At 39.6% G+C, this 26,948-nt stretch overlaps 1 protein-coding gene across 1 annotated transcript in view; it reads left to right on the top strand.

Annotated features, from left to right (window-relative positions):
• Positions 1 to 26,948, top strand: part of Poln (DNA polymerase nu) — a 165,144-nt gene that overhangs the window by 62,983 nt on the left and 75,213 nt on the right. The window contains exons 13-15 of the mRNA XM_048784045.1: positions 4,903 to 4,959; positions 5,810 to 5,863; positions 6,584 to 6,649. Of these exons, the coding sequence (XP_048640002.1) occupies positions 4,903 to 4,959; positions 5,810 to 5,863; positions 6,584 to 6,649 (177 nt within the window). The remainder of the gene's footprint in view (positions 1 to 4,902; positions 4,960 to 5,809; positions 5,864 to 6,583; positions 6,650 to 26,948) is intronic.

Below are 26,948 nucleotides of genomic sequence, written 5' to 3'. Positions count from 1 at the left end.
GTTCATTCTGTATATCTGGAAGGTGACTTTTACTAGATAATACTTGCCCATGGCTCTAAATTCACAAATAAGACCCCTTCCTGCCACTTCCCTTTATTCTCCCTGCTCTCTTTCTGGTGCCATGGTGAATCCTGGGGCTTTATCCCACCCCAAGCTCCTGCCTCTGTTTCCTGTCCTTTTTGTTCATAGCATTCCTGGGCTGATGATGGTGTCCAGGCTTCACACATGAACTGTTACTGCTCAGCTCCCCTGACTTGGGATTTAGTTATAGGAGGACATGGACCTAGCTTTGTTCCTGCAACTCCCCAGTGATTGGAACAATGCCTGGGGCCCAATACTCAGTAAATCTTGAGTGACTCTCTCAAATTTTCACATGTATTACTTTCTTTACATATTATTTAATTTCACACATTTTAAAAATAATTTTAATTATTCTTCTTCTTTGATCACTGATTCTTTGAAAATGTGTCTTAAAATTTCCAAATGTGAGGGGGCTTTCCAGATATTATGTTGATTTCTAAGGTAAAGGTGCTGTGGCCAGAGCCTGTAATCTCACAATACCAGTTCTCCGACACTCACCAGCAGAGCTCCCCAACATAGGGTGGAAAGCAGAGGCTGTTCTGGAGACCTATGGTGTCCAGCGGAGAGCTCCACAATTCTGTGGAACAGTGAGAATTCCCACCCCTCAGTAGACACACAGGAGTGGAAGGACAAGGGTTTCTTCTTAACCACAAGCTGAAGGAAGCTTTGGTGCTCTTTCTCCAATAAAGTCACATGTTCTCAAAGCATTATAGGGGATTCAGATGCTGGAAAAGTGTCTGGTCTGATGGTCAAACTTCTGTATTGCAGGGAGCTTGGGCCAGCCATTCATCATTTCTGAGAGTAGCCTCTTAGACCCCCAACTAACTGAAATGACAGGGGTCTCCTGGTCAGGCATGTATACGCTCTGCTGGGTGTCTAGTATGCAGCATATGTTCTGCTAGGCTTTGGGATAAAGCCATGAATAGAACAGATGTATTCTCTCTTTTATCAATAAACATTTATTGTAGCCCTGGCTCTGCATTAGACATTGTTTATAGTTTGTGGGGCAAGGGTGTGTGTTGTCGTAAAATATCTACCAGTGAGAAACTAACTCTACCAATCAGGGTTTTCCAGAAACACAGAACCAATTGGATATATAGAGACATAGATACATGAGAGGGAATTTCTTCAGGGAATTGGCTCATGTGATTGTGGAGATCGAGAGGTCTCACAACTGGCTATTTGCAAGCTGGAGACCCATGGATGTTGGTCAGAAGGCTCAGTCCAAGTGTGAAGGTCTTGGCCCAGGGAAGCTGATGGTGAGATTCTTAGTCCAAGACCAGAGGCCTGAGAGCCCAGGGGGCTACTTATGTAAGTCTGGAGTCCGAAGGCTGGAGAAACTCGAATTCTGATATTTAAGGGTAGGAGAAAGATGCCCCAGCTCCAGGAGAGAGAAAAAATTCACTTTTCTTTTGCTCTTTTGTTGTGTTTGAGCCCTGGATGATTGGATGGTGCTGCCCAACCAGTGAGGATGGATCTTCCCCACTCAGTCTAAGACTCAGGTGAATCTGCCCTGGAAACACCCTCACAGACACACCTAGAAAGAATGCTTCACCAGCTCTCCAGGTCTTCTTTAATCTAGTTACCCAGGATTAACCATCACAGGAGCATGTGTGTCCAGTGGCATGAGACCCATTCACATGAAAGCAGGATCCTGAGGAAAAAATGCCAGGAAGAGTGGCACACTTTAGGTCAAGTTGTCCAGAAAGAACTCTGCAGAAATGATTTTTAAGGGAAAGCTTGAGGATAAAAAACTTCCCGTTGCAAGAATAAGGAGCAGGGCCAGGCAACAGGGAGACTCTGGCTACTCAGACTTCTGTCGCTGCAGCCTGGTGACCAACTGAGAGGTATATGAGGACCCCTTTATGCTGTAGGCCAAGATGAGGAATTCAGACTTTTAGTAAATTGAGTAACTTTGGAATAGATCTTAAATATGTATTTTTAAACGGACAAATTTATGCTAAGAATGGTAAAAAATGAGGCACAAATAAACAATGTTACAAATTAAAATGTAATTATAAATTTGGAGGGCTAAGGCATTGAACAGACACTTCACAGAAGAAGAAATACAATCAATCAACAAATATATGTAAAAATCTTCGTTGGCAAGAACACTTTGAATTTTTAGCTGCTTGAAACTTGACTCATTAATTAGTTCTCAGTGTGCTCTCTATGTTTTGTTCCCGGTTGAAGTAGCGCTAAGCAGAGGCAAGGAAAATACACTTTCATTTGAAAGCATTTGCAGAGCTTCCACAGAACTCTTGAGTTTACTGGAATATCAGGAAATACTTTTTCACCTAATCATGTTGATACTTGGCAGGAAAGATGAGTATACCTTCAGCAACTAGAGCAAATCAAAACTACTCTAAGATTTCATCTCACTCCAGTTAAAATGGCAATTATCGGGGCTGGGGTTGTGGCTCAGTGGTAGAGTGCTTACCTAGCATGTATGAGGCACTGGGTTCCATTCTGAGCACCTTATATAAATAAATGGATAAAATAAAGATCCATCAACATCTTAAATTTTTTTTTAAAGGATGGCAGTCATCAAGAATACAACATATACAAGAATATGTTGGTGAGGATATGAGGGAAAAGGTACACTCATACATTGCTGGTGAGAATGCAAATTGATATAACCATTATAGAAAGCAGTATGAAGATTCCTCAGAAAACTTGGAATGGAACCACCATTTGACCTAGTTATCCCACTCCTTGGCTTATACCCAAAGGACTTAAAATCAGCATATTATAATGATGCAGCTGCATCAATTTTTATAGCAGCTCAACTCAATAGCTAAACTATAGGACCAGCCTAGGTGCCCTTCAACAGATGAGTTAAAATATATACTGTGAGTATGAGCAACAGTTGCAATGTGTAGTTACAGGTTTTCTGAGTTGTGCACATGGTCAAATAGATGGGCTACTACTCAGAGAAAATAGAGAGGAATGGTTTATTTGGGGATGTCAAACATTCAGTCTTGGGTCCATTAGAACAAAAGAACATGTGTATCTATGGGATGGAACTGAGGACATATACAAAAACATATACAAAACATATACAAAAGCTACCAGCCAACTTCTTGCATTCACCCTGGGCAGTGGTCCTCCACCCTGACTGGAAATTTGGAAAACATTGATGCCAGGTACACAGCTGATCCACTAAGTTAGGATCAGCTGGGTGGTCTAAGCATGGGCCAGCTCTCCACTAATTTTGATGTGCAGTCAACATTTACAACCATGGAGTTCAACCCTGAAAAACTGATACTTAGAGGTCAGAGAAAAGAGGTGCCAGAGAGACTAGAGTGGCAGAGTGAAAGGGAGATCAGAAAGGAATGCAGTGTCAGGAGCCAGCACAGCTTTTGATAAGGCAGCAGGGCTGCAGGCAGTCTACAGCCTCTGTTTCTGGTCCTTAACATTTGCAGTACTTTTGCACAGTTTCATGTGATCAAACACTTTTTTTTTGAGGAGTTAATACTTTTTGCTTTTATTTTATTTATTTGTTGGTTCTTTTTAGTTGTACATGACATTTTGATTAATTTTATTAGCATGGAATTTATCTTATTCTAGTTAGGATCCCATTTTTGTGGAAATATATATATATATATATATGTACACACACACATACATACATATACACACACACACACACAGTGGATTATTACTTACCGTAAAAAAGAATGACTTTGTTGACATTTGCTAGTAAATGGATGAATCTAGAGACTATCATACTAAGTAAATAACAAATTTCTACTATCAAGAAAAGAAAGACACACAAACCAATTTTTTAATAGAGTAAAAGACTAGAAGGAGCTTAATGAAAAAAAGAGATACAATTGGTCAATAAATACATAAATTGTGGCCAACTTTATGATTCACTGGGGGAAATACAAGTTAAAACTACAGAGATAACAATTCTCAGCTACCAAAACAGTTACAATCAAGACCAATGACTGCATGCCTTGGTAAGGGTGGGGAGGCGCTGGAACTTGCGCACATTGCTGAGGGGATAAGGTGGCATCTATCCTGGAGAGTCAGCAGCATGTTTGCTGAAGTGGGCCAGAATTTTTCATCACAGCTCCTCTGTATGTGTAGGCCCAGCAGAACTGTGGCATTTGTTAGCCAAAATTCATGTTGTGGAATGTCTCGTGTCTTTAAAAAAAAAATTTTATTAGTTATTTGTTTATATGTGGTGCTGAGAATCAAACCCAGTGCCTCACACATGCTAGGCAAGCGCTCTTCCACTGAGCCATGGCCCCAGCCCCTGTCCTGTGTCTTGATATGGGCAGTGTTTATGCAATTGTGTTTACTTTGTGATACTTCAACAAACTGTTCTTATGATCTTGTACTTTCCTATATGTATGCTATATTTGACTAAATTTTAAAATTGACTAAAAAGTTTATAATCATATTCCAGTGCTACCTCACTGGAATTATACCCAGATGACTAGCATATAAGTCAAATATTGGGTTCGGTGAAAACCACTGATACACATCTTTGTAGGTATTTTCTCAGTTTACTCACCTCTATGGGATTTAGATTTCACTAATACAAATCTTCAGAGAACCTGTTTCCAAGCATATGTGAAGTGCTTTTAGCTCCGATGTGTGAACATTGGAATGATTTCATAAGAGGTTAGGATTAAGATACTTGATAGACTGAGTTTATTACAAATCTTCTTTTTGGAAAATATGCTCAATTTCACCATTTATTGCTAGGACTTTCTCTGGCTAAAAATAAGTGCTTGAAATATTGAAATGAAGGAAGGAATTACATTGGTGATTTATGTTTCTTTCTTTCTTTCTTTCTTTTTTTGGTAGTTAAGTTCTCTGCAAGACCTTCATCCCTTACCCAAGACAATTTTGGAATACAGGCACGTAAGTTGACTCTTTAAAAGTTTTGTGTGATGGGGGAAGAACCAGGCCCTCTCTCCATGAACAAATTCACGTTTGCTGAAGTGTGTTGGCAGTGTTACAAGAGGCTGTGGTTCTCTCACACTGGCCTTGTGTTAGCACCCCTTCCTGCACCTTCTTACTCCAGTCTCAAGTGAGCCCCATCCAGTCCTGAGAGCTCATGGGCTCATATGTGGAAGAACATTGAGAACAAGTCCTTACTTGTGACCTCTGTGTGGATGCAACTTCCACCAGTACTCACAAAAGTCCCCCACCTTCAGGCAGCCTTTTATCTTTACATAGTAGTGTTTGCCAAGGTTAAGGACAAACCCCCTTTCCTCCTCTAGGTACTCTCTTTCTGTTCACACAGTTGCCCGTTATGTCACAAGTTCTCTGTGAGCCGCTTTGATAACTATCATTATCTAGACAACCAGTCCTGTTATTTACTGAGCCTGTGACCTGCTGTCTGTAGAATGCACTGGTACCAAACAGGCCCTTTCTTCTGAAGTGAGGTCAAGGATGAGAGAGAACTAGAAAGGGCTCATCACAGGGGACCCTAAGCTGATTATTTATTTATTTGCAATATCTTTGCAATTTTCCAAAAAGAAGATTTGTAATAAACTCAATCTAGAATTTCACAGAATAATAGATTTATTTTCAAATGGAAGGGTGGCTTATTTCTCAGTTGGTCAGTGTTATTCAATCCTGGTACCACCCGAGGTCATCTGAGGACTGAAGCAGCACCTGCCTACACTGTGTGAAATGCTGTTGTGGCACTTGTTCCTATATAAATACTTACGTAAAGAAAATGATTACTCTCATCTTTGTTATTTAGATTCACAAGATCAAGTCAACCTTTATAGATGGATTATTAGCTTGCATGAAAAAGGTAACTGAGACTTAAAAAAATAAAGAAATTGTGAATAAGGAACATGGCTTGTGTGAGTTCAGATACATGCATTACTTGGAATTCTTTTTTTTTTATTGGTTGTTCAAAACATTACAAAGCTCTTTACTTGGAATTCTAATATGATGAACTGTCTGCTGTTCTTGGAACTCTATGCTGTGGTCTGTTATTATTCAGGTCTGCTTAGCCCAGGCTAACATCAAGCCCTAGGCAACTCTGTACTGGCCTCCTGTACTCACATCTATCACTGGATCTCTAATAGAACCATTTGAGGTAGATGTTGTCATTTTGGTTTGAACATGAGGAGATAGCAGTCAGAGATGTTCTCTGCCTTGTTTGAGGCCACACAGAAAGTGACAGAACCTGTCTATAGTACACAGCCCCACCTTGAGTCCAGCTGAGTCCCCCACAGCCATTATCTTTCTTTTTCCCCCCTCACATAGGTTTATAAGGGACACAAAACCCTGTGTTCTATTTCTGCTTCTCCCTGGGTTAGAGGGAAGCTTCCTTTTCACCCACCCTTGATCCTGTGTAGGACTCTGTAACCCCAAGGACATTTTGGGATTGGGAGCTCAGGGCCAGCACTTACTGACCTCCGGAGGAACAGAGCAGCAAGTGCGGTGTTGTGGGTGAAGGGCCCAGCATGTTTTTTGCTTCTCATAGGATTTCCAGAGACTAAGCTGATTCTTTTGAATAATACAGGGATCCATTTCCTCCAAGTGGAATCAAACGGGAACTGTGACGGGAAGACTTTCAGCCACACATCCTGTAAGTTAGCGCTCTTCATGAAATGCCGGTTCCATGCCTGGCTTGAAGTTTTGCCTAGATATGTGCTTATGCAAGGAGAGGGCTTCATGTAGATACCTGTGTTTTCCCTGTGTATCCATTCCATTGGTGTTTGCACAGCACCTCTGTATGCTTAGAACAAGACTCAACAAGTGCTGAGTTAGTGAGGGGTTCTTCCCATCAGCTGTCTGGGACCTCTAGTGCTGAGAACAAAAGGGACCCACCTCCCCCAGTCTTCCTTCCAGGCTTGTCTGGTGACTTCTGATTTCCCAGAGTGTCTCTAAGGACAACCTTCTTTTTTGTTTTTTGAGGAATATTTTTGGTTAGAAAAGCTGTAAGTTTCCTTGAGTTTATTATACAGCTTTTTAAAATTTGTTTTAATTAGTTACACATGACAGTACAATGATCTTGACATATCATACATTTGAATCAGATGGGATATAATTTCTCATTTTTCTGAGTGTACTGGTTGCAGAATTACATTGGTCATGTAGTCACGTATATACCCACAGCAATAATAAAGTCTATTCTGCTGTCCTTCCATTCCCCCCTTCCCCTTCCCTCCCCTCCCCTCCCCTCTCCTCTCTTCCCATCATTTCTCTCTACCCAATCTAATGTGACCTACTTCTTCTCTTTTCCCCCTCACATCTTCATACCTGTATTATATAGCTTTAATAACACTTCAAATAATTAACTTTTAAGTAGTTCTACATTTGTGATGGAAACAAGTCTTGATAGTAATTTCTTTTTTTAATATCTTTTTTTTAAAGGAGAGAGAGAGAGAGAGAAAGAATATCTTTTTTGTAGATGGACACAACACAATGCCTTTATTTTTATGTGGTGCTGAGAATCGAACCCGGGTCCCGCTCGTGCTAGGCGAGCGCCCTACTGCTGAGCCACAATCCCAGCCCAGTAATTTCTTATTACATACAAAGTTCCTTAAAATACAGAAAACAAATGTAAACTAATAACAGTTGCCTTTATGCAGAGCTAACTGTGGTTAGCATCCTGTGTCTTTCCATACTTTTTGTTAGCACATGTATTTATAAAATACTACTTTTCTACAAAAATAAAACCATTATTTTATATTATGCTTTTTTGCTCTAATGCCTCTTGAGATGATATATCAATATTGATCTGAGTCTATCTTTAGATTTAAATATATGAATTAAATATGTGAGTTATTTAAATATATACCATATTATACATACTTATATAATTATGAATATATGCTCATGGTAAAGAAATTCAAGTAATGTGGATGTTTATAGAATAGGAAAATGTAAGTATTTGTCTATCTTATCAACCTCTGTTTAACAGCCAGGCTTCATCTGGGCACCTCTACATAGAGTGTAGCCCATGCATATGGGCAGGAGGGGCACTCTGTTGACCTGTTGGTAGTGGCTGTGTAAGGAGGAGAATGGGGCTGGCATTGAGGTGGATCCTCTTGGGCCAGGCCACCAGTTCCGGGGCCATAAGTTCTTGGGTCTCAGCTGTCACTTGGGACTAGTACCCTTCCAGGAAGGCATCACTTGGGCATCCCACTTTATGGAGCTCCTCTGGTCTAGACCTTGCTGACAGCAATAGTAAAACTAAGTGACATTAATTTTCATACTAACACCAACCCGCACCTCTGAGAGAAGGTACTACCATCTCACTGCCCTTTGGTTTATTTCTCAATAACCACATGCACTGTGAGTTCTCTGAGTTGATGATGCTTCTCATGCGCGAGTTACTCAGGAATTCTGTTGGCAAAACTCACTTTTATGGAGGACCTTGTTTTTTCCTGTTGGGGGTTTTAAGTTCCTGTTTTCCATTACATGTCTAGATTAACCTCTTGCTGGACTTTACTCTCTTCTAGAAATTTCCCAACAGTGCTGGAAAACCTCCTCTCAGGTTTTCAATGCAATAAAATGCTTATTTTTCTGTTATTTTTGATGAACATTTCAAAAGAGGAGGTATAAATACCACACAAACATTCAGCCACTGATTTAACTGGAAGTCTGCATCCTTGTTTCAACAGGTGCATTGCCATCTGTGCATCGACTCTCTCTGCAAATGGGCTTTTAGATTGTTTTCAATTTTAATTATTTTATGGAGAGATGCCATAAACATACCTATGTGTGTTTTTCTGATGATTTCCATAGCACGAATTCCTAGAGAGAGAATTTCTGAGTCAAGATAGCTGTGTCTGTTTAAGGCTTTTCATTGCTAACTTGTTCTCCAGAAGAGTTGTGTTTCCATCACACGGTGTGATGTGCAAGGCACCATTCCCTGATTCCACCAACACAGCTTTCATTTTGGTTAATACTTTCAAACTCTTTTTAAAAATGTCTATTCTTTCAAAAATGTTGGTGAGATTGACTACATACAACAATTTTTCTTCCATGAATTGCCTGCTGGTAACATTGGCCATTTCTCTGTAGACGTTTATTTTTTTCTATTGGTATAATAAAGCTCTTTCTATAGTAAAGGTTAACCCCATCATAAAATGTTGAATTACTTTTCTCCATTTTTTTCTTTTTAATTTTTAAATATATATTCTGTCTTGCGATATTTAAAATGATGTGTCCCCCTCCCTGCTCCATGGTGCTATGGATTGAACCCAGGGTAATTCTGAGTTAGAATTTTCTTTGCTCTTGCTTATCTCTGTCAGCACCTGCTTGTGGGAACACTACAGGCCATCTGACAGGCCCACTTTGTTCTTGTCAGTGTGTGCCCTCCACAGGGCATGGTGTATGGCCACCCTCTGAGTAAGCGTCATGTGTTGTGTCCTGTTGTATTGGCTTTGTGTTTTCATGGGGCAGATTTTCAGGTATGGGGTCCCTGGGTCAAAGGATATTATTCCCTTTTTACTTTTCATAGATTTATTAGATTTCCTTCCAACTGCATATAGCCCTTGTCCCTGCCATGAGTCGTGGGTGGCAGTGCTTTCCCTACTGTTGCCAAGGGCTCTCCCTGTACTGCAGTCACTTGTTGGTTCTGCCTTTGTATCATCTCAAGCAGTCTTGTCTTGGTCCAAGGTTATTTGAATGTTTACCTCTATTTTCCTATAACTTCAGTGCTTTTGTATTTTTTAATACATAAAACTTGAATCCAGCTATTATTTAACCAGATATTATTGCCATAAGATGGCTGGAATTTGAATTGCATTTTTTTCCTTAAAGTGCACAAAATGTAATTGATAATTTTGTCTGTGTGTATGTGGTGCTGGGGATCAAATGTAGGCGTCATGCCTGCTAGGCACTCTACCAATGAGTTATATTATCTCCAGCCCTGATTAATATTTTTTAAAATAAATTATAATTGTGTTTATTCTGCTTTTCCTCACTGTGACCAAAATATGTGATAAGAACAACCAAGCGGGACTGGGGTTGTGACTCAGCGGTAGAGCACTCACCTAGCACCTGTGAGGCACTGGCTTCGATCCTCAGCACCACATAAAAATAAATAAATAAATAAATAATAAAGGTATTGTGTTCAACTACAACTTAAAAAAAAAAAAAAGAACAACCTAGAGGGTTGGGATTGTGGCTCAGCAGTAGAGAGCTTGCCTGCAAGGCACATGTGAGACACTTGGTTTGATCCTCAGCACCATGTAAAAATAAATAAATAAAATAAAGGTTCTGTGTCCACATACAACCAAAACATATTTTAAAAAAGGAAAACAACCTAGAGAAGGAAAAATTTATTTGGTTCAGTTTCAGAGGTTCATTCCATGGTGGGCTGACTCCATTGCTATGGGCATGAGATGAGGCAGATCATGGTGGGAGGGTGATGGCAAAGGAAAAGTGCTCATCTCATGGTGGCTAGGAAGCAGAGAGAGGGGCATGAGAAGGGGCTGCAGGGAAGATGCAGCCTTTCAGGGCACATACCCAGTGATCCACCTTCTCCAGCCATGACCCACCTGCCTACAGTTACCACCCCGTTAGCCCATTCAAACTAGGATGGACTGATTAGTTACAGCTCTTGTGATCTAATCATCTCACCTGTGAACACTCCTGGGGGACACCCATCCAAACCATAACACATTGTTTTCCATATTTTTATAGTTTTCTATAAAACTATTTCCCCAATTTTATGATGCACACACAAACTCTCAAGGGAAAGTCACTGCTAACAGCTGACTCTGCTGCAGCTCATTGCCACCTACACTCATGTTATTGTGCTTGTGGTTGTTTCTGATATTAGGAAAAATGTGGAATATTTTTGTCTTATGGCTTACCTACATCTTTTCCTGTATTTTGACTTTGTAATGAAGCAGTAACAGGTTATGGTTTATTTAAGAACTGTGAAAAATAATTGAGTCAATGGATTCAGCTCCAGTCTCCATAACTTATACATAATAAACACATTGGATGGGCCAGGCTTGTGGCTCAGTGGTAGAGTGCTTGCCTAGCATGCATGAGGCACTGGGTTCCATCTCTGGCACCATATAAAAAAATAAAATAAAGGTAAATAAATAAACACATTGGAACATTTTTACAACAACTGTTTTAAAGTCTTTGTCAGAAAATAGCAAAATTTTATGACCTGAGTGGCATCTTTTGATCGTCTTTTCCCATGCAAGTTGAGATTTCCCTATTTCTTTATATGTGCAGTAATATTGAGTTATTTGTTAGACATACAGAATATTATGAATCTGGGTATCATTTTAAAATTCCATTAGAATGTTGATACTTTTTTCTTAGTGGGCAGCCTGCCTGGTCAGCTCAGCTGAGAGTCCTGTCAACTGCATGCTGTGGTGGCATTGAATGTTCACTTGACAAAGCCTCTTCAGTGCTATTTAGGTATTTCCACTTGGCAGCCGCCCAGTGGTCAGTCTAGGAATTGAGTTCTGTTGGTTCATCTAAAAGTCAGCCCCCAGGTGCTATTCAGGATGAGAACAACACAGCAGCTAGAGGCTGAGCCCAGAGGTTTTTTTTTAACAACTCTGTGGTATTGTTTTCCTGAGCTTCTTTCTCTCCATGATTTCTCCTGTTATTTCTGGTTCCTTGGCAATTCCTTTTTTTTTTGGATCTTCTAGCCTGAAATTTGAGGCTTTGTTAGTCTGACTCTGTCTCACACTTTTGACCCTGGCCTTGTGTCCAATACTAAGCTGTTAGAAAGGACTGAGTAGGACAAATGTGAATTACTGCCTCTATGATAGTATATTAGATTCTGGTCTGCTTCTCCAGTCTGCCTGTTCATATTCAGCTCTTCCAATTGTTAAATTATACCTTCTGTTAGTGCTGTTGGTGTTTTATTTAAGAGATATTTGCCTAAAGCAAGATTACAAAGATCTTATTCTGTTTTCTTCTATATGTGTTTTATATTTTAGAGTTTTATATTTCGGTCTATAATTCAGTTTGAATCAATGCTTTATACATGGTAAGAGGTTAAGTGTCTCAATTCATCTTTTTTATTTGTGAATACCTGGTTGTCCTAGCACTATTTACTGAAAAGACCATTCTTTCCCCCATTTAATTGTCATGGCACCTTTGTCAGAAGTGAGTTCACCATAAATATAAGGGTTTATTTCTGTACTCTGAATTTTGCCCATAGTTTTGCCAATGGATAAAAATATGCTGTAGTTACCTATACTATACCAATACTACACTGTTTTTATTATTGTACCTTTCTAGCAAGTTTTTAATTGGACAAGTCCTCCCAAGCATTATTTTTTTATAGATGTTGGTTATTTTGGATCTTTTCCATGTCAATATGTTCCTTAATCACAACTTGTTAATTTCTGAAAAAAATTCTTGCTAAGACTTTCATTGGGATTACATTGAATATAGAACTCAATTTGAAAGAATTGACATCTTAATATTTAGTCTTTCATCCTATGAAAAAGGTGAATCTCCTCATTTATTTAGGTCTTCTTTAATGTCTCTCAGTAAGGATTTGTAGTCTCTAGAGTATAGGTTTTTTTGTATCTTTTGTCAGATTTCTCTCTTTTTCAATATTGGAGAGCAAACTCAGAGCACTTTACTTCTGAGCTCCATCTCCAGACCTTTTTATTTAATTATTTTATTTTTTTCCACATTTTTTCATTGGTACATTGTAGTCATACAATACATATTGATGGAATTTGTTGTTTCATATTTGTACATGCACACAATATAACAATGTAATTTGGCCAGAATTACTCCCCAGCACTTCTCCTCTCCTTCCCCACCTCCCACCTCTTGGTCCCTTTTGTCTACTGATCTCCCTTTGATTTTTAGGAGATCTGTCTCCACCTTTATAAGATCCTTGCTTAGCACCTGGATGGCCATCTTAAGTGACAGCTGCCATTTTAAGGAAAGAGAAAGGCTCACCACTCCCTCATAATAATAATTCAACAAGAAGATGCAACAATAATGACCTTCTCTGTCTCTTTTGATTAATTTTTGTGTGAAATTTGCTTTGTCAGATATGAGAATTGCTATTCCTGCTTGTTTTCAGTCTCCATTTGCATGGTATATCAATTTCCATTCTTTTACTTTCAGCCTCTGGCTGTCTTTACATGTCAGGTGCGTCTATAGCAAACACCATATAGTTAGGTATGGTTTATAATCCGTTCTTCTAGCCTATGTCTTTTAATCGGAGAGCTGGGACCATTTATATTCAATAATATTATTATACAGAGCTAATTCTGGCCACTGTTATTTATTTCTAATGTTTAATTTGGTCCTATTTATCATTTGCTTAGCTACACTTAAAATCATATTTGTTCTTTTGTGAGCTCTGAGGTATGTTTTTTGTTTATTCTGTGTGCACTGTTTCTCTAAGTAAGTTCCATGGTGCTAGTGTAGTAGTCATGAACTCTTTTGGTTCCTGCTTATTAAAGAAAGTTTTAATTTCATGTTCAATTTTGAATTATCTTTGCTGGGTAGAGCAGTCTTGGTTGAAAATTATTTTCTTTTAGGACTTGGAAACATCATTCCAAGCCCTCCTGGCTTGAGGAGTTTATGCTGAGCCATCAGAAGTGATTCTGATTGGCTTGCCTCTAAATGTGACCTGACATTATTCTCTTGAAGCTTTAAAAATTCTATGCTTGTTCTCTGTGTTTTGCATTTTAATTATAATGTGTTGTGGAGAGGTTCTTTTTTATTCTTGTCTATGGGGTTCTGAATGCCTTCTGTATCTGGATTTCCATCTCATTCTGAAAGTTTAGAAATTTTTCTGTTATTAATTTTTATAGTTACCCTTTCCATTAGCCCACACCTCACAACCCTTCTCAATTCCAGTGATTCTAAAATTTGGTCTCTTCTTGTTATCCCAAAGTTCTTGTATATTTTGATCATGGTTATTTTTTTTCTTTAATACTGTCTGAATGTTTAATGTGAGTCACTTTGTCTTCCAGCTTGGAGACTCTGTCTTCAGCATGGCCTGTTCTATTAGACAAATTGAACATTTTATTTGATTTACTGTATCTTTCAAGATTTCTGTTTGGTTATTTTTCAGTATTTCTATCTCCTTATTGAATTTGTCATTCATATTTTGTACTGACTTCCTTAATTCATTTGGTTTTCTGTCATCTCTTGGAATGTATTTATAATTTTTATAATGATTCTTTTGAATTTCTTATCTGATATTTCATCCACTTCAATATTTTGGGGGTCATTTGCTGGTGAATTATGAACTTTAGGAGATGTCATGTTATCTAGCTTTTTCCTACTTATATTTTTGTATTGGGTTTTATGCATCTGTTAGAAGGATTTTTCTCCACTCTTATGTGAGGGCCTTTTGGGGGCACAATCTTCAGTTGCCCAAGTGTCCTAGAGTGATCTGGATTGAGAACCCCTTGTAGGTGTGGTGTCTTTGTGTTATTTTATTCTGTTTTGCTATAGTAATGGATGTCTGTAGGACTGGGGTGCCCACCCCTAACCATTTCTTTTTTTGGGGGGAACTGGGGATTGAACTTAGGGGTGCTCAACCCCAGCCTTATTTTGTATTTTATTCAGATACAGGGCCTCACTGAGTTGCTTAGTGCCTCCCTTTTGCTGAGGCTGGCTTTGAACTCAAGATCCTCCTGCCTCAGCCTCCCGAGCCCCAGGGATTACAGGTGTGCGTTACCACACCCGGCTCTACCAGTAGCTCTTTCTACTTGGGGCCCAGTCATTAGCTTGAGTTTCTCTCTCTCTCTCTCTCTCTCTCTCTCTTAATTAAAGAATAGATGAAGATTCAGTGTCATTAATTTGTGTGTGAAGCAAGGTGGCTGTCTTTTGGTCAAGTTTAGTTCAGCAGCACCAATTTCTACCCGATGAACCTATAGGTTCCCAGTACCTCTCAGAATAGGGGGAAACAAACAATGATAGCCACCAATGCAAACAGTATACAGTATTAAACTAAGTACTTGGTTCCTACTATGACATCAACAATGTTAATTACCACACACACACACAAAAAAAAAAAACCCAGAAATAATAGGGTCAGCAATTGCCAACAGCAAAAACCAAAAAGTAACCGTGAACTATATCTGACATTAAAGCAAACTACAGGTGTCAACTGTCATTCATAGCAGTAATAATTACCACAGCATTAATGGTGGGGACAGGAGTTATATAAACCAATTATGCTAAAAGATGGTAAGAATATAGTTAAGAGAAAATAAAATGTGATAGGAAGGTAGAAAAGAGTTCACAATTTTAAAAAGTTAACAAAATGTAGAAGAGATGTTGGATGTGATGGTTATAAGGAAGGAGGAGTCAAAAAAGATGTAAAAAAGTGAAAGGAAGAGCAAAACAGCAAACAATAGAATTTGATTATTAGCAGAAGAGAAAAGAAAAACAGACAAATGAAAAACAAAACAGAACAAATAAGCACAGTGAAAACACACAGAGAACAAAGGAAAGAATGATTCTTAATGAAAAATTAAGGAATCATTTCCACTGAGGTGGTCAAATTAGTCAAAAAGAATAGATGGACACTGTCTGTGCCTGAGTGTCTTTCTTTCAGTTTTTTCTTTGACAATGTAGTGAGAGTGAGAGCAAGGGCTAGGGGTTGTTAACCCTTTTTTGTCTTTCTGTGTTGCTCACCAGGCTGCCAGTTGGTGTAGTCTAAGACTGAAGCTGGTTCAAACATCTCAGTTTCTCTTCTCCCCAGTAGGATGGGAGGGGAAGTACTGTCAATTGGAATTTTGTCTACACAGACCAGATTTATGCACTCCCAGGGTGGGACACTGTGGAGTTCCAGCAGTTTGGGCTCAAGTCTAATCAGGCCGCAGGGGCTTTGCTAGGTGGTGTCTCTCTGGAGAGATTAGATCACACCACTAGCACCTGGTAATTGCCAATCTCTGCTGGGAGTCTGAATCTCAGGAGCCTCCCAAGGATTCTACTTGGGAACAGGGCAGGGAAGCTAATATTTCACCCCATCTGCTGCCCACAAACACACCCTGAGTATATTCACACCCACCTGTTCAGATTGCTAACTCACTGCAGCTGGTTATGTGAGCCACCAGACTTAAGAGGGAAGGGAGTTGGGCCCCCTTCACTTTTCCCACTTGAATTTCTCTGGGTAAAATATTCTCTGTGCCTGTTTTGCTAGGCTAGGCACGTTCCTGGCTACACAGAAGGCACTTGCCAGGACAGTATAGCTATGTTTGCTCAAATCTGTCAGTTCCCACATCAGCAGAAGTTGTAGCATAGCATCCTCAAGATGGCTCTACCTCAGCTCACCATGGCCAGTTTTGATTCATGGGCACTTTTCAAGCACCAGTGCACAGTGCAGCCTCGGGATCAGCTAAGGGCAGGCTGCTTTTCTGACCTCAGGTTTTTCTGCACTAAATCTGTCCATTGTGTTTCTCTTTGTTTTCCTTCCCTCTGTGCTGAACCAATGCAGCTACCACTGTTGCTGCTTCAACCAGCGTGGCTCCCATGTAGTCTTTTTTCTTTATTTAATGTACCCAAATCTCTGAGACTTTAAGACACTCTGTCCAAAATTGGGTTTTAGTGAAATCCCTCTTTGACCCACCTTGCAGAGAAGCAGTACTTTGCTGCTTGAATCCCAAGTCACAACAACTAGGAATGCAGCCTTCCTCTAGCCCACCATCTTGAATACTCTCCCTTTTTATTTTTTGTTTTGAGATAGGGTCTGGCTATATTGTCAAGACTGTCCTTGAACTCGTAATCATCCTGCCTCAGCCTCCCAAGTTGCTGGGATTATAAATGTGTACCACTGTACCTGGCCAAATATCTAAGTATTTCATATTTTTATACTATTATGGATGGGATTTTTGTTTCAATTTCCATTTGTTCATTGCTAGTATATAGAAATATGGTTTTTACTTGATTTTGCATTCTGCTCCCTTGATAAGCATACTTATTTGTTTTAGTAACTATTTTTGCAGATCCCATCAGATTTTCTATATAGATGATCACTTTATATGTGAATTAAGAAAGTTTTACTTCTTCCTTTCTTATATCACTTTTTAAAATTTCATCTTCTTGCCTAATGGCAATAAATAAAGCATCTTGCACACCATTGAATAGGAGTGGTGAGAGCAGATGTCTTGTCTTGTTCCAGAACTCATGGAAAGCATCCAGTCTTTTGTTGGTATAGATTTAACGTAAGTACTCTTAACTGGCTTGAGGATGTTCCCTTCTATTAATTGCTTGCTAAGAGTTTTTATATGGATGTTAGACTTTGTTTGATTCTATTTTGATACATGGAGATCATCATGTGGATTTTCTTTTTTAGTTTGTTAATATGATAAATTACACTGATAGGTTTTCAAATGTCAAACCAATTATGTATTTCTAGAATAAAGCCCAGGAATGTATTATTTTTATATATCATTGGATTAGATTTGCTAACATTGTATATAGAATTTTTGAATCTATTTCAATGATGGCTGCTTGTTGGTAGTTTTATATCTTTGGCTCTTGGATCTGGGTCTTTTGTACATAAATACCACAATACTACAATATTTTAAAATTATTTTTGTTTAAGCAGCTCATGATTTTTTTGGGGGGGGGTGTGCTGCTGTGGATCCAACCCAAGGCCTCACAAATGCTAAGCAAATGCTCTACTACCAAGCCCCAGCCCCAGCCCTCGTGATCTCTTAACAGATTTAAATAAGAAACATCCTGAATATTTGCCCATGTTGTTATCATTTCTAGTGCTCTTCAATCCTGAGTACACCCAGACTTCTATTTGGCATCATTTTCCTTCTGCCTAAATAACATCCTTAAACATTTCTTTTTTTCTTTCTTTCTTTCTTCTTCTTTTTTTCCCCCCTTTGTTGGTACTGGGGATTGAACCCAGAGCCTTGTGCATGCTAAGCAAGCACTCTACCAATTGAGCTGTATCCCTCACCCCTTAAATATTTCTTGTAGTGTCAGTCTGCTTTTGCCTTTTATAGTGCTGGAATGTCTTTATGTCTCTTTTATTTTCTGAAAGTGACTTTTGCAAGGTATAAAATTCTCAGTTGAAAGGTTTCTTCTCTCAGCACTTTGAAGATGTTACTTTCTTCTTACCTTGTTTCTGACAACAAATCTTGTCATTATTGTTTTTGTTTCTCTATACCTAGTGCATCTTTTTTTTCTGACAGCTTTTAGCTTTTCCTGTTTATCTCTAATTTTGAGAAATTTGATTATGGTGTACCTTGATGTAGTTTTTTTCATATCGCCTAGGTTTGGGGTTCATTGAGTTTCTTAGGATCTAAGAGTTTATAGTTTTTAGCAGACTTGTAAAATTGCTGAAAATTGCCAGGCATGATGGCACATGCCTATAATCCTAGTAGCTCAGGAGGCTGAGGCAGGAGGATCACAAGTTCAAAGTCTCAGCATAAGCGAGGCCCTAAGCAACTCAGTGAGACCCTGTCTCTAAATAAAATACAAAATAGGGCTGAGTATGTGGCTCAGTGGTTGAGTGCCTCTGAGTGCAATCCCTGGTACAAAAAAAATTACTGGAAATTATTTATTCACATACTTTTAAATGGCCCTCTTTCTCTCTCCTTTCCTCTGGGGACTTCACTTATTATTACATATATTAGGCCACTTGACTTCGTCTCACAATTCACTGAAACTCACCTTTCTTCTTTTTCTTGGATTTTTCACCAGTTTCAATTTAGAGAGAGTGTCAGTCAGCTTTCCATGTTATGTCAAAATACCTGAGATAACAACATAAAAGGAGGAAAAACTTATTTTGGCTCAGAGGTTTTAACCTTGGTCACTTGACCCCCTGGGTCTGTGGTGAAGCAGAACATCATGGCAGGGAGCACGTGTTAGAGGAACCTGCTCACCTTAAGGCATCTGGGAAGAGAGAGAGAGAGAGGGAAGGAGAGACAGGAGCTGGAGTCCCAATATCCCTCTTCAAAGGCAAGTCCCCAGTGACCTAACTTCCTTCAACTAGGCCTACTTCCTCCATATTGTGCCTAAAGTCTTTAGCATATGACTTTAAAAAAAATTTATACTTTATTTATTTTTATGTGGTGCTGAGAATCAAACCCAGAACCCTGCACGTGCAAAGCAAGTGCTCCACCACTGAGTCCCAGCCCCCGCCCCAGCACCAGCACATGACTTTTGGGAGACATTTAAGATTCAAACCACACAGCCAAATGATGCTAGTATGTCTTCTGGTTGACTAATCTTTTATCCTTTTGGATCTGTTCTTAATCCTATTACATATGTTCTTCATATTAGACATCACAATTTTCATTACTAGAAACTCACTTTGAATCTTTTTGTACCTTCCATGTCTCTACTTATTTTTTCAGTATAACAAATGCAGTTATAATAATTATAACTGTCCATGGCTGCTAACTTCAACATCTGTGTCCATTGTTAGTTAGTTTTAACAGTTAGTTTTTTCCATTATGCATCCACTTTACTGTTTCTTTGAATGACTGGGTGGTCTTTGTGTGAATAGTAAACATTATGGATTCTCGTGATTGAGTTCTGGATCTTTTTGAATTCCCATAAATATTACTGAGCTTGGGGCTGAGATTGTGGCTCAGTGGTGGAGCACTTGCCTAGCATGTATGAGGCACTCAATTCGATTCTCAGCACCACATATAAATAAATAAAATAAAGATCCATTGATAACTTTAAAAAATATGTATTACTGAGCTTTGTTCTGGGATGAGTTATTTGGAAGTAGTTTATTCCTTCTGATCTTGCTTTTAGTAGGAATAAACTACTTCAGGCAGGACCAGAGAAGTGCTCTAAGATTAATTATTCTCCACCCTTGAGGAAAGACCTTCTTGAGTATTCTACCAAGTGAATCCTGAGCTTTTCAAGATGACTGATGGGAACAGATCTTTTCCTGGCCCTGTGTGAACACAGGGCCTTGTTACCTACTCCTTCAGACGGTTTTCTACAGACCTTGGTAGTTTTCTCACACACATGCAAACATCAGTTCTCAACTGAATATTTAGCTCTCTAATGGCCTCAAGAAAATTGATTTTATGGATTGTCTGGCTTTTCCTCACTGTAACTTTCCTTTCAACTGGGTACATCCCAAATGGTAGTAAAAATTCCCACCTAGTATTTTTAATTCTTCTGAAATGTTACCTTCTTATGTCTTCCTATATTGGAATGGTTCATCAATCACTGGCAGTTTTGTCAGAACTTCAGTCTGGTGTCCCTGTACTTTCCAATCATGACACTTATGATACTGGGTTGTAACAGCCTGTTAACTTGTGTTTACCTCTCCAGGTTTTAAATCCTAGAAATTCCTTTTCTGCCTGATTTCTCTCTACCTGGAACTGGAAATTGATTGAATGGAAAACTGCCTGTGTGATCTGTTCTTGAATTGTCTTTAGTGTCTCAAAGTCTTCTGGTTTGGGATCATCTCCTGGTTTCCGCTCAGAGGATATATCTTCAGGAAGTGTTATTTGGTGCCCTCCATCCTGTCCTGCCATAGCTCAGTTAGATTTTCCCCATTTTCTTGGACACATTGGCCATCCAGATTAGGAGTTGACAACATGGCCATGCCTCTTCCTCATGCTGGCCTGCCATGTTTGCACTTGAGGCCTGACCCATAGAGGTGGTTATGAGGTCATCACTTTGTCTGAATTCTCTTCCTCTGACTCAGGTACTTTGGGGTTCAGGCCTGTCTGTCCTTGTTTTGTACCTCCCTTGTAGAACTACTGTGTGTTTCACAAAGGCCTTCTCATAGGAGGTGCTGAGGACCTTTGCTCTCACTGTACTTGCCAGGAGCCACATTCTTCCACCCAATACCTCCTTATCACACATGGCTTTAAATGTCCTGCTAGTGTTTCTACATCAGTGGGGTCAGTTTTTGCCAATGTGCTCATTTCACTACAGTACCACTCGTGACACTGGCTCAGAATCTATCAGCATTATGAAATTCAAAATATCTGACCTTTCACTTGGTGTTTTTTACAAATTCTACAGTGTCTTGAGTTCTCATTTTTCTTCTTAGGTTAGTAATTAATTTTTTTTAAAGTTACCACTGTATTATTATTTGGAAATGTTAAAATCCAGGCATTTTTGAGCTGGGTTTTTGCTTTAATTCCTTCGTCAGTGAGTTCTTTATCCCCTGCAGTTTTCCTTATTTTTCTAACTATACATCTAGTGTTTCACTAGCATGTTTATACTTGCTTTTTAGTTCTTAGCTGGGTTGGAGTCCAACTTGCATTTTGTTGTATGTGGTAGCACTTTGATATGATTTGACTCCTGTGCCCTCATGTGTTCCTTGGCCCTCAGGCCACTGTTCTTGACAATCATGTAACTTTCTTCTCCCAGATCCCAGCCTTCTTTGGCTGGTGGCTGCCTGTTAATTCTTCTGGTTTCCACTTGGAAGACGTGTCCTCAGGATACTCTGACCTGTGGCATAGATCTCATTGCTCTACAGACTCCACCACACTTGTTTTGCCAGACTCTGGAGTTTTTGCCAGTCTGACAAAGGTAAACAACTATCTCATTGCGGTTTCATTTCATTACTTTAATTACGAATGAGGGCAAGCCTACATTCATGAGTACTGGTCATTAAGGATTTTTTCAATGACTTATCTATTTATTTCCTGTCCCTAATTTCCATTTATGGTTTGTTTTTTACTTATTAATATGTAATAAAAGCTCTTTATTATAATATTAGTCTTCTGTTGACTTATATAAGTATCTTCTTTCAATCTATTTTTTTTATGTTATAGTCTACATCTTCACAAAATTTGTAGTCTTTATGGTTTGTACCTTCTAGTGGCTTGGTTCTTTATTTTGTTTGTTTTGTTTTGGAGACAGGGTCTCACAGTGTTGCCCAAGCTGGTCTGGAATTCCTGGGTTCAAGCAATCCTCCCAAATCAGCTTCATGAGTAGCTAGGACCACAGGCATGTGCCACTATACCTGTTTTCTGTGTTTTATTTGAGGAAAATTTCCTCATACAGAGACTATAAATATTTTCAAATTATCTTTCCAAAGTTTTTTTTTTTTTAAAAGTTGGGTCTTTAGTCTCAGTGGAACTTGTTTTTACATTGGTATAAAGTAGAAGTCTGATTATTTTTTCCATTTGGTTACTGCTTATTGTAACTATTGCTATCTTAAGAATTTGTGGTGATTTGTAACAGCTCTGTCATTCAAAAATTTTGGTAAATGTGTGGGTCTGATTCTAGACTCCCAGTTCTGTGCCCTGCATGTATTTGTCTCTGTTCACACAATCTTGGCACACTGCAGTGTCACTGGAGATGTGAATCCCCACGCATCCTCTACACAGCCCTGCCATGGCATTCCCCTCTCATTAGTGGTGGCCTTCTCACTCAGCATTTTTATCCCCCAAAGCAGGCCTGGTGTCTGCTCATGACGGGTGCTCATATCATGGAAGGGAAAAGTAAAATCAGAGACTCAAGTCATAGTTACAGAGTGCTAAATACAGCTAATGTGCCCTTGTGGGAGAAACCTTGTAAGGGAAAAGCATTAGTTCTTACGATTCGTATTCATTAGCTAAAGGGATTTTCTCTAGCAGTGTATATATTCAATCAGTATTAATTATTTGTGTATGTGAAGAACTAGCATTTTCCATAATGGCTCACACGTGGAAGGATTTTGATAATACCCTAAATTAATTCTAGCTGAGAGTCTTCTTAACAATATTTTAAATAGTAAATACTCATTTAATAAAACACTTTTTATAATTTTGAGAAAATTTATTATTTTTTCAAAAGAATATGTTTAAAATAACTGATATTTTTTAAAAAATTTAAGTTCCCCATGAACAATTTATTATCACCTAAAGCTCCTAGGTATGACTGACAGTTTAGTTTTAAGGGACATCTGGGGTTGTTTCCAGTTTCAGGATATTACAAATAAAACTGCTATGGAGATTGAGCTTTAAGTTTTTGTGTGAACTTAAGTCCTTTCTCTGGGATAAATGCCCATGAGTGCAACTGTTAGATCATATATTTTTAAATACATTGGTGAATTCTATATTCTGATATTTGTAAAGGATTTTTGTATTTATTCATGACTGATATTGTTCTGTATTTGGTTTGGGTATCAGGGTCATGAAGATTGGAAAATGGTCTTTCCAATATCTTTATACAATATAAAGATATTTATACAATCTTTCTGGAAGATATTGTATAAATCCTCTAATGAAATCATATGGGCATAGAAATTTCTTTTGTTTTTTAAGCATTTTTAATTGTAGATGGTCATAATACCTTTATTGTATTTATTTATTTTATGTGGTGTTGAGGATCAAACCCAGTGCCTCACACATATTAGGCAAGTAAGTGCCCTACCACTGAGCTACAACCCAGCCCCTAGAGATTTCCTTTTGGAGAGTTTTTAAATTATGAATTCAATTTCCTTAATTGTTAGAGGGTTGTTTATGTTATCTATTTAATAATGGGTGAATTTTGTTAGCTTGTTTTTGTTTTTTTTTGAAGAATTGGTCCATTTTGTCTAAATGTGTAACTCGTTGTATAATTGTATAGAGCATTCCCTTATCCTTTTAGTATCTGCAGAGTCTATAGTGATAGTTTCTATATAAATCCTGATATCGATTACTTGTGACTTCGTTTTACTGAGAGCTTGTCAGTTTTATAAGTCTTTTCAAATAACTAGCTATTTGTTTCACTGATTTTTCTTTTTAAAAAAATATTTAGTTGTCAATGGATCTTTATTTTATTTATTTGTACACGGTGCTGAGAATTGAACCCAGTGTCTCACACATGCTAGGCAAGCATTACCAGTGAGGCTCAACCCTATCCCATTTCACTGATTTTTCTATTCTTTTTGTTTTCAATTTATTGATTTCTGTTCTTTATTATTTCCTTTCTTCTGCTTGATTTGGGTTTGTTTTGCTTTTCTTTTTCTAGGCTCTTGAGGTGGGAGCTTAGACTATTGCTTTGAGACATTTTCTTTTCTATCATGTGTGCATTTTTAATGCTATAAAATTCCCTCTCAGGGGTCTGTGGTTGTGGCTCAGGGGCAGAGCGCTTGCCTAGCATGTGTGAGGCACTGGGTTCGATTCTCAGCACTACATATTAATAAATAAAGGTCCATTGACAACTAAAAAACGTTTTTAGAAAGTTTCCTCTCAGCACTGCACTGGATGTTTCCCATTTTGATATGTTATATTTTCTCAAAGAAAAATCACACCAGGCAAAAGTTAAATAGGCAAGGCAGAGTTTATTCAAGACTATTGTAATAAGAGAGAGAGATTGCACTCAACTCCAGATACAGCAGGGGGCCCTGGGGACTTAGAGCCCACAGGCAGGGTGAGGGGTCAGTTCCTGGAAGACTGCTAAGAGGAAGTTGGCTAACTACCAGGTGGGAGGATTGTTGCTTAACTCAGCCAGTCTTTTCTGTGGCACTTGACTAGAGTAGTCAAGTGTTTGAAAGTTTTCCATCTTGCAAGCTCCCCTTTTCCTGGTCCTTGGACCAACTAGAGCAGGCTTTTTATTGTTTGTTTGTTTGTTGTTGTTGTCTTCTGTGGCCATTGGCTTCTCTAGTACCCAGACTAGGACATAATAGGCACAAGGAAATTGTGGAATTCAGCTCTATGTAATTCTTTGTGTCCTTCAGTCACTGGTCAATCTGCCTTCTGTCCACTTTTCAGAGTCTTCTAATGGTTGCTGTATATGCAGAAGCCCAGGGTTTTAGTTGTACCTAGTAGGAGAAAGTATGTTTCTGCCACCTTCCTGGAAGCAGAAGTTTCTTTGGTGGAAGCTTTAACAGAACAAAAAGCTTGTAGCATAAGGATGATTTTGAAATATTTGCTGCTGTATATTTTATTCCCAGTACCTTTTGTTGCTGAGAGACTGCGAGCCATTGGGGCTGAGCCTGTTACTTCTCATGAGGGAGTACTGCTGAGAATGAAGAAGTCATGCTCAGCTCTGGCTTTCAACTAGAGCTTGTGAAAGAGCATGGTAGGAATAAGAAAGGAATGAGGTCAGGTGCACATGCCTCAAATCCCAGCAACTAGGAGGCTGAGACAGGAGGATCGCAAGTTCCAGGGCAACCTGGGCAACTTAGTGAGAACCTGTCTTAAAATAAAAACTAGAAGGGCTGGGGATGTAACTTGGTGGTAGAGCACCCATGGATGGGTTCAGTCCCGAGAAAAGAAAATAATCAGCACTACCAATCTAAAAGTGTTCTGCTTTATATTTTTAGTCTCCATACATGGAGACTGAGACTCTGTTCCCAGCCTGGAAGCCTGGGGGAAGCAGCCTTCCAGGAGCACAATCCAATGGGGAGGGCAGGGGACAGTGGGACTGAAGTAGCTCTGTCCCACCAAGTCTCCTTGGACCCCCAGGGCATGGATGGGGCTGGAAGTTCCTGGGTCTGGAGCATCTCTGACTCAGAGCCTTGCATTTTCCCATTTTAACATTATAAAGGACCCACTTAGTAGACAGGATCTAGATCTGCTTCATGGGAAGGCCCACTTTTTAGAAATGGATGACAGCCCCCTAGCTTGGGATTAGTGCCTAGAGGGAAGGCACAAAGCAGAGCACAGAACTGAACTTAGTGGGGCCTCTGAAAGGGCTCTGACCCCAGCTCCTCAGGGTAGAAACCCTAGGGGTGGGTAGGGACAGTCAGTAGAGGGGCATCCACCCCTCCACAGACCACCATACATGGAGACTGAGACTCTGTTCCCAGCCTGGAAGCCTGGGGGAAGCAGTCTTCCAGGAGCACAATCCAATGTGGAAGGCAGGGGACAGTGGGACTGAAGTAGCTCTGTCCCACCAAGTCTCCTTGGTCCCCCAGGGCATGGATAGAGCTGGAAGCTCCTGGGTCCGGAGCACCTCTGATGCGGAAATGAAAGCCCCCACGTGTCTGATTCTCTTGACCCTAGAGTGGAGCTGTGACAGGTACAGCCAAGGTCAAGTCCACAGGCAGAGTAAGCAGAGCTGCAGAATATGGTGGTGGTATCAGGGCCAGGACCAAGCTGGCAGAAGCACATCAGATGCTGGCCATGGTGCAGTCAGACTGTAGTCTTGTTGTGGACTCTTCACCCATAGAAGCGAAGGAGGCAGGGAGCAAGGATGGAAAGCAGCAGAGCCAGCAAGGGTCAGGGTAACTCACGCTGGTGATATAGGACCTCCCCCTCCTGGTGGAGGGGGTTGTGTGGTTTCCCTGCCATATAGCTCCCCAGGCGCTCCTTTGGGAAGGAGGAGCATGAATGGAAGAATGATAGCCTGTGGGGTGGACGGCTGAGCTCTACTTTCCTCAAATGCCTGAACCAGCATTACAATGCTGTTACATCCATGTGTGCCATCAAGGACTTTGAGCTGAATGAATAGAAAACCAAACTCAAGCCGACTTCAACAGTTTAAGGGTATTTCTTACCTTTCCTGAGTTAGAAGTCTCAGGAAGGCTAGTCTCGGGCAAGGTTCATTCTTATTATCTAAGTTATAGGGACTAGTCCAGCTTCTTTCTCCCCTTTTCTCAGTCCTCTCTGCCCCAAGGTATAAAGTCCTAGTAGATATTTGATGTGTTTGCCCAGTTTATCTCCAGATGGGATGAAAAAATGTCTCTCTGGGCAGCTTTCATGAAAGGATGAGGAAACAGATTTGCAGATACCCTCAGCAAGCATCTTCTTCATCTCTGTGGCCTGGAGATGGATGGGTCTGCTGGCTGGCTTAAAGATGTGGGGCACACTGACAATCTGAATGCCATTTTCTAAAGAAAAAGGAAGAGAGGCTGCTGTATGACCCCAAACATCCAGAATCCTCCACAGGTGGCAAGATTATCTTTTCCCTGTGATTAGCAGAAATAAGGTTTACAATTTTTTTTTTAAATTTTTATTGTTGGTTGTTCAAAACATTACATAGTTCTTGATATATCATATTTCACACTTTGATTCAAGTGGGTTATGAACTCCCATTTTTACCCCGTATACAGCTTG

Source organism: Marmota marmota, unplaced genomic scaffold (assembly GCF_001458135.2).
Source record: "Marmota marmota marmota unplaced genomic scaffold, marMar, whole genome shotgun sequence".
Taxonomy (NCBI): domain Eukaryota; kingdom Metazoa; phylum Chordata; class Mammalia; order Rodentia; family Sciuridae; genus Marmota; species Marmota marmota.
Note: the sequence above shows the minus strand (reverse complement) of the source record. Positions and strands in the feature narration are given on the sequence as shown.